Source organism: Eucalyptus grandis, chromosome 2, assembly GCF_016545825.1.
Source record: "Eucalyptus grandis isolate ANBG69807.140 chromosome 2, ASM1654582v1, whole genome shotgun sequence".
NCBI classification, from domain to species: domain Eukaryota; kingdom Viridiplantae; phylum Streptophyta; class Magnoliopsida; order Myrtales; family Myrtaceae; genus Eucalyptus; species Eucalyptus grandis.
Window position 1 is genome coordinate 18,415,208 of NC_052613.1, and position 9,349 is coordinate 18,424,556.

General features: G+C 37.7%; 1 protein-coding gene across 1 annotated transcript in view; it reads left to right on the forward strand.

The window, feature by feature from the left end:
- Positions 1-8,304: 8,304 nt before the first annotated feature.
- LOC104434699 (iridoid oxidase) overlaps positions 8,305-9,349 on the forward strand; it is a 6,489-nt gene continuing 5,444 nt past the window's right edge. Inside the window, 1 exon segment of the mRNA XM_039306843.1 lies at positions 8,305-8,379. Coding sequence (XP_039162777.1) covers positions 8,305-8,379 — 75 coding nt within the window.

Below are 9,349 nucleotides of genomic sequence, written 5' to 3' on the forward strand. Positions count from 1 at the left end.
ATAGACATGCTCCCAAAATACCTACCCCCACCGATGTCGACGAACATGGAAGACAAAAAGGACTCATGTTGTGAAGCCGTCCCTAAATTGGCAATCGGAGACTCTTTAGCACACAACAATGCGTTCAAACAATTGACTCAAAAATTGTGGATGTGCAACGAGATCTTCGAAGATATGATGAAACCACCAAAAGATGATTTCAACTTCCAAAAAGGCTTCATGCCTTGGAATCCAGACAACATCTAGGATATCATCATCTCGAGAGCCCCAAGTTAGAAATAGAAAAGCTCAAAGGCAAATACAACTCCTTGAAGAAAGAAGGTTCAATCCTTTCAACCCATTTCCAACTACATTGCGGGCAGAACATTTGCTTCCTCCACCATCTCGAATACGTCTATCTTTGCTATCCTCACAAAAGCTCCCACCAAACAAGATAAAATAGATGTGGTAGAAATGCGAAATCGCCTCAAAGAACTGGATCAAATAAGGAAAAGAAGGGAAAAAGAAGATGCCTAAAGAATCCTCGATAACTATAATAGAAAAGCCAAATCAAATGATGCTATCCAATCCGTTAGAATCCGACCGAGAAACTGGGTAATCAGAAGAACAACCTAATCTTGTTACCTCGAAAGACAAGATCCTATTTTCATCAAAACCGGTTTTTCAAACAACTTTGATACTGAATTAGACTTGGTATCTCTCTCATCCTCTTCATCCTTCTCAATTCTTACTATTAATTCCTTTCCCATTGCTCTAATAACTTCATCAATATTCATGGCTGACCCTCAGACCAAGATATGGAATCCAACCCTTCTAAACTGGAGGTTGTTCAACCAAATAATCCTTCTCAAAGATATGACTACTTCTTCCAAACAAATTCTTCACTTTTGATGATATTCCATATTCCAAATGGCTAGAAAAATTTGAAGAATTTCATATTTGATTAAATGCCCAAAGCTCTTACCAATTAGGATAAATATGATGTTCTTTTTGGTTTTGTCACAAGGTTTACAGGAAGTCTCAAACATTGGTAGCAATCGTAAATGTAACAAGACTAAGTTCAATTTATGCTTTCACCTCACTTTAGCCATGCCATTACCCTTTATACCATTTTTTTCATTGGAAAACCTTCTTGACCTTCATAAGCTTAAAATGAGAGAATTTTTTAAAAGAAAATGTTGTTCTCTCCAAAAAAAGACATCTCGATAAACATTATCGAAATTCTCAAGCTTTTCTATGGAATTGAGCGATCCAAACCTAAAGCAGATTTTTCGACATCCATCCCCAAAAGAGTTATCTCAAGCAGTTGAGAAATCTTTTCTCGGCAGACAAAGGAGAATTGTGAACATTTTTGGGAGAAATACAACAAGAAATACATTTGTGCTTTGATGATTTGTGTTTAAAGCGCCAAATGGTTCAAACTTATCTCACGAACCACGAGAGAACTTGATGGAGCCTGTTCTCACCAGAAGCTAAAGATCAAATGTTCTAAACGAGACTGTGACAATTCTTGTGGAAAGTCTTCTAGAAATAAGAAACACTTAAAAAAATTATGGATAAAGAAATCCAAACATGGGTCTAAGCACTTTAGGAGAAAGAAGAAATGGCGATATGTATGTAAAAGGAAAGATCGTTCAGATCGCAAAATCAACTCGATGCTTCATTTGCAAACGAAAATGGTCATTTTGCCAAAAATTGCCCCTAGACAAAAAAAAAGGTCAATCATCTGATACATCACATAGAGATTGAAACCGGTATTTTACTTGAAATGATGATATCAAATCTCTATTCTCTACGGAAAAGAACCATCTCGAACAAATTCTTTGTGTCATGCCTTGTTACCAAACTCCCAACAGACCGATTTAGACTCAGATCAAGACCTTTTTCACATATCCCTCACTTCCTCGTAACAAAACGCTGATATATTTTCTAGCCAAATCTATTGTCCTCATTTTCCTGTGAAAATCTTCACTTCAAAGTTTACCAAACACATTAATGTTTTTTGTCATTGCTCTCATAAATATTGGTGCAAGTTCTTCAATCTAAGACACTAAAGTTTTTCCTGAAAATATTGGACTTCTTGCATCGATATTTCACTTCTGCCTTAAGAGATACTTTTTCTATGAATGTAAGAAGCACCTATTAACCGTCCAGTTTTTCCCCAATGTTCCATAACCACAAATTTTTTGGATTTAGTCTTCCCAACAAAGATCGATCATCGATTGGGACATTATGACTTAGATTTCTCAGCTTCGTATAATTCTTGGAAAATGTCTTAAGTATAAGGATCAATTCTCTGAATTTGTCAATATCCAAAGACTTTTTTCCATCCGAATGAATCTATTAGATCCAATCATGCAGAAGTTGTTGGAATCTTGTTCAAAATCCCATTCGAAATTCTCTAAAAAATGTTCTCATCCTTTATGGGAAAATCCGGAATTTTTTGTTCGCCTTCTCTTGCAAAATGTGCACATTGCACACTTTAACTAAATGCAGCACGAGCCCTCAACCAAACGCCCACAACAAACCCACTACTACTAAGCATCTTCATCCACCACCATCAGCCATACCAGCACTCTAGCTACCACCATAGACCCATTACCAATAGCAGCAAGTAAAAGCGAATCCACATCTTATAAAAAGCAAAAGAATTTGACAAGCAATAAAATCATTCCATTGATATTGAAATTAAGTCTCACAAAATGAATAACAAACTAAAAAAAAAAAAAAAAAACCATCCATAGCAAGTTATTATAAACGTTTACAAAACTAACTCCTAAGCTCAACAAATCCTATCACGTCCCATCTCATCAATCAATATGCACAACGCCCATGTTTGTGCTCCTTTTGATAGGTCTTTCACTTATTTCATAATCCTTGCACTCTTTCTAATTGGACATGCAACTTCTTCTTCAACATTCTCAGTATGCACTAATTCAAATGGAGCTGCAAATGTCCTAAGCTAAATTTGATCATAAGGAGTTGCAACTATCCCAGAGTTGAATTGATTCAGATGGACCTACAACTAGGTTTTTGCTCCACAACTAATGTTTTCTTCTTTGTTGGTGCAACCGTTGATTTTTGAGTTGAGCCTTGAGAGATAAAAATCTCTGAACTTCTCCCAGGCTACAAAAAGACAATTAAATTGTCAACAAAAGTCTGCAACATAAATTAAATTAAATAAAACCAATAAAACTTACATTCAAAATGATTGTTCTAGTACGTTAATCTTCATATAAAGGCTATAGCCACATTGTCTTAATCTCTTCCCAAGTGCCCCTCTTATTTAAAGATGGGCGTTATTTTCAGGAATTTGTGATTTATTGGCTCTTTTTCTTGCCTGTAATTTCTTGGGCCCTTCTTTTGGCCCTTCGCCTACAACCTGAGCTTCTTCGACAAATTCTTCAGTTGGACGTCTTCTAGATAACCTTTTTTGTAGCAGCCTATTCATCCGGCCTTCTTCTAGTTGTCATTCTATGTAGCCCTTCAACTTCAAAGTGACACCTTATGTTGGCTCTTCTGGTGGCACTTGTGGTGATCCTTATAGTGATTCTTCTTATGGCCCTTGTGGTGGCTCTTATGATGGCCCTTCAATTGGCAATTGAGCTCCAACTTGCATTCTTCGAACTCCGAGAAAGAGGCAAAAGACACTATAAATATAACATCAGGCCATATAATAACCTAAAGGAAAACTGAATACAAATTGTTGAATTTACTAGGTAGTTCTTTCTCTTCTAAAGAACAGTCCAATCGACTGACTATTTAGCCGCTTGAGCCAATCCTTCAACTAGTCATCTTCTATCTTGCATTCTTTGAACAAGCCCTTCAATTTCATTACTTACTGGGGTTCTTCTCATGACCTAACAAAGACATTACATACAAGACCAAATAGGATATTATGTAAATATTTATGATAAAACCACAAAACAACATAAACACAAATTTCATGACTTATTGGGGTCTAATTGTCAACTAAAGAACAAATTGACTCACTTGACCCTTCTATTTGCCTTTCTCCAAATGTCCCTTCACTAGGCCCTTCAATTGGCCTCGGCTATTCTTGTTGCTTCTTCAATTAACAATATTTAGTATTGTGCCTTGTTACGCGTCAATAAGAGCACGTCATCTTTGCACCCTGGCCCTACTCATTCTTTGCTGACCCAAGACCTCTCCCTCCGCAATTCTTCATCTTCGTTTCAGCCTTCTCATTTTCTTCTTCAGTGGCAAAAGTTGAGGTGTTTCATGATCCATTGACTCCGAGAACTTGCTATTTCTGATTGGATGCATCATGAACTGGTACGAATCAAGGTATTTCGATTTTTGTACCAATCATCAATGCAATCCTCTGCATTGTGGCCTTTCAACTAGATGGCACATATAGCATGTGCACAAGGAATTCCATTTAGTTTTCATGATCTACATGAACACTTCCTCATACCTAGATAGACAACATACTTATTAGAACCTTCATTATCTCATACCCGCCATCTCCATTCCAAATAGGATGACAATACTTATTTGCAGCCAAGTTCTCATCCAATTTCTTGACATTCCTAGGACCGCATTGTCTAGTCCACTTTATAACCTCATCTCTTTGATTGTGCAGTCAGGTCATGACCATAACTTGTATATCTTCAAGTATTGAGATGATTGGTTTGTATCTGGCATCTATTATCTTCCTATTAAATGTTTCATGTATGTTGTCGTCGATGTTATCGCACTTGAATTCCTCATTAAGGAATGCCATGCACCATTGCTTTGGTTCTCGTTTGGAATAGTGTAGCACAACCTTCCTTTGTCAACCAAACAATCATTCTTTGGTTATTCTAAAGTTAGTCATGTTTGTACTCTTTGCTGATCGACAAAATTGCTATTGCATCTTATCCCCTTTGTAGGTCTTTGCCCAATTTTCGTATATGTGCCGCGCACACATCCGATGTTCAGCATGGGGCAACAACTCGGTTACTAGCGAAACCAATCCCTACAATAATTCGAAGTAAGAAATGTTAATATGTTGATATCAATAAACAAACAATTGACTAGATTTTTCAAAAGCAAGCGTTACCTTTTATTGGTTGCTCATGAACGCCCACCATTTCCCGTTTGTTATCTCTAAGTCAACCATCAGATTTTTCAAGAACTAGGATCAATTGTCCTTGTTCTCAATCCTTACAATAGCTTAGCTAGTGGAAACATTTGGTTATTCGTATCTCTTCTAATTGCAGCCAACAATTCTCCCTTACACAAGCCTTCAAAAATAGTCGTCCAATCCTATAATCTGTCTACAACCAGCTAAAAATCCCGTCTACATGCATCGAAGAACACATAGAACTTAACGAACTTAGTCACACTATTAGAAACGGCCTCTCCACCACATTTACATACACTCTACTTGAAGGGTTTTGTAGCCTACACTCCCAAGTATAATCTCACACGTGCCATATTCCTTGCCATACTGACTAATAAGTATCCCCATCACCTTTTGCTTCGATCTTTTACACGATTCCCGGATACATTGATGCTTATACGCTTCTTCACCAGCATCCTAAAGTCAGTACTTTTCATTTCGGGCATAAGATTGATCAAATCGAAGAAGTGCTTGGACAACCATGCACTTGTTACCGTTTTGTTTAGAAAATTAATGGAACAAGTATGTTTCTCTTGGTAGGCTCTAGTCTCAAAGACTCACTCCTCCTAACAAACGCGCCATGGATCTTCCATGGACAATTTTGTTGTGACTAACTCTTACAAAAATTCTTAGTGTTTCTACTCAAGTCAATATTTCTTTATGCAGCAATGAAATTCTTCAATATAGCTTCCCTAAAATGTTTCGCATCTTGGAATTTCATACCTACTGACAAAGTAGGAGAAGCAATGGATGGATCATAGGAAGGAAACTTACTTTTCCTTCTACACACAACTCATTGATCTTCTTTAAGCTCGTCTTAGGAAGTAGCATTCTTAACGGTTTCTTCATAATCCGTCTCCTAGCCAACAACACTAGCATTTGCAAGGCCTTCGTCTGTTTGGAACTTCATCAATGCTACAAAGCTGCAAATCTATCTAACAAAAAGCCCATTTGTTTTTCTTGACTATGTAAGCTCCTCGTCGTCATCACTTAAGAAATTTTCAGGGGGCAACCTTCATCATCATCATCATCATCATTGGATTCAGCTACTTCCAAATCTAATCAGTGATTGTGACACACCTATATCATCATCACTCTAATGAACAGCATTTGCGCCCCTCTCCCTCGTCTCGTCCTGTCTATCATACCCTCATTCATCCCTAACCTCATTAGCTTGAATACTATCTCCTCATTCTCCTACTTAGGTGCTATCTCGTCATCATCTCCGTCCTCACTATCACTATCGTATTCAATGTATATTTTTGCCTTCTTCACCATGAAGATAATGATATAGGACATCCCTAAACCATTATCATCTTTTAAATTTCTCAAACCATCTCTCAAGCCTTTCCTAGGAACACAATACATCAACTTTGTACTTACAAGACAAATATGTCACTATATCCCTAACAAATTCAATATAAGATGTTCTTTATATCTACAAATATAGTACTCTCATTTCCCCCTCATACTCCCACTTATCCTCTCCAATCACAAAATCTCCACCAGCGAAACAATGACAGCAACATAATCCTTATCATAAACCAGTGCTGCAAACTATGAAAAAATACATTAACTTTTGGGACCACATCCACAAAGGACAACGACCGTATGTATATTCCTGCACTCCAAAGACTTTATTAAAGAAAATAAGAAAGAGGGAAGAGATGCACAAGTCAGACAAGATTTATGGAAAGATGCCCTCAAGACAAATAGAGGCCTCCACACGATAGCCACTTTGATTATGTCGCATTCCCTAAAATGTTGACCAACAAAAAGAGGAGTTCCAAAGATAAGTACAGATCCTCATGACACCCATTTTGACACTTCAATTTAAAAAAATGCCTAGAGGTCCCCTACGACAATTACTTCGAACCCTAACAATTATCATCGTACATCACATTTCACATCCCACTCCCTAAAATTACTTTTGCACATCACAATATCACATCCGAGCTCTAAATCACACATCACAATAGCATATGACCCTAATTTTCCCCACCGAGCCCTACATTTCGAGGCCAAGCCCTAAATTGCAATCCGAACCCCCATTAGGGTTCTAAAGACCACATTTGAGCCTTAAATCTCACATCAAAATACCATCCAAGCCTTACATTTCACAGCCAAGCCCCAAATTTCAGTTAGAGCCTAATAGACAAATATGATTCTAATTTGACTACGGAGGAGAGGAAGAGAACAAACTGAGCGAAAGTGATGATGGCGAGCAATGATGACAAGCGATGACGGCGAGCGACGATGATGAGCGATGACCACCTGAGCATGAACGGCGACTGGTGTGAACAACGATGGAGGGGCGTCAGATCCGGTGTGAACGTGAGCATGAATGGAGGGGAGCAATGACGGCAAATCTAGTTAAATCCAAAATAAGCTAAACGATGTCGTTTTAGCACTAAGGAAAAATGACGTTGTTTAACTTGGCCAAGCCAGCATGGATGGGGCGACATCAAGTTTTCACTCGTCCATGTGTGCTTTTTAATATATATATATATATATATATATTTGCCATGTCGATAAAGCATGTCACTGAAAATGCCACATATGCAATTTGATCATATTTTTCGTCATTGGCACTTAATTGATCAATTTTGCTCTGATTTTGGCACTTAAGTGTCACTTTCCAAACTTTTGACATTTAAGTATCCTCTATACCAAGTTTTGGCACAATGTATCCGGCACTTTTTATTATAGCATCCGTCAATCCCCTTAGCGTGAAGGAGATCATAATAGTGTAGCTTTGTACCCTTTTTTGTTTATGATGGATGACAAACTTAACGTTAGTTATCTGATGCCAAATGATGATTGATCTGAAGTCAATGAATGGCTAGTTCAAGTCAATGAATTGTTAGTTCACAAAACTTTTATATCACATATTAGGAACTCTCCCTGTAGGCGCCTCATTCTATATTGCCTATTGACCTACAAGCTAATTAGGAAAGAGCTTTGAAAGGTGACTAATGGAATAGGAACTATTGGCCTATAGGGAAAACAAGTCTATTTGAGAGATGCATTCGATAGGGGGCTACCTTGAGGGCCGAAATGCGCTAGCCAACTAACTTCTTTTCGCTGCTTTTAAAATATTATGCTCAATGCCTTGGACCAATGAGTTGTACGAGTCAAAAGTTGTCCCACCTATCCTTTTTTCCCACTAAGGCTCCATGAACAAATGGTACATGCTATTCAATGAGGTCAAAGAGGGATACGAGGATCACAACTATACAAGAGCTACACAGGTAGCTAGCCACAACCTAAATATTGGCCCGATGACGTACATGAAAGCACACATGAGACCAAAAACAGAGGAATATCCACTCTCGCCATGATGAAAGTGCAATTGACATTATTGTCCCAACAACTAAGGCATACGCCCGCCTAGATTTGATTCGAGTGAACCAACCCTCGAACTTTCACCTCATGGAATCTTTTTTCTACATAATGCCTTCTAAGAGCGCTTTACACAAAAGCTCTTTAACATAGTAGCTCTTTTAAGTGAGAAAAATTGCAATCAAATCAAGATCATATAGAAGGAATGTTGATATATATTCAATAATAGCATTCATTTTTTTTTTCACAAATGAAATTGTGTAAAGTGGTGTTCGAGCTCACCGATGGCGCTATACTTCCTTAGTTCCCCAACCTTTTATTTTGGGGAAATTGCATATCTAAAGATAGAAAAGAAATTGGTAGACTATTTGTTGAATTGTGAATCAAATCATCTCTTGCAAGACATGCGAAATATAATATGTGTTCCGTGACTGGCCTTTCTCGTGTTGTTGTTGAACTTCACTTCTTTATGTATCTTTCTCCCATTCTTTTCATTGGTCAATAACCAACCAAAGCTCTATCTAATTCTTCATGACTCAAGAATGAATCTCTTTCTTTTTGGGAATCCTTTTTCTCGCAATCCATCAATATGTTTGAAAAATTTCCACCTTTTGTCAAAATTTGGAAGTGTCATGTTCTAGTTACCAATTCCAATCGCTCTTTGTGGGGGTATTCCTCACTTGTGATATATTCCTCAGAAGGAGTTATTGCGATGCGCTGAACCATGGTATTTAGGATCTCAAGACGCAGCAACACCTATGATGCAAGGAATAATCAGACTTACATCATGGTATCTTTTTCTTACTCATCATGATTTGGTTTTCATATCACGGATCTTGGTTTGCATGGCATTTCCACCATAAAAAATCCAATCCCACG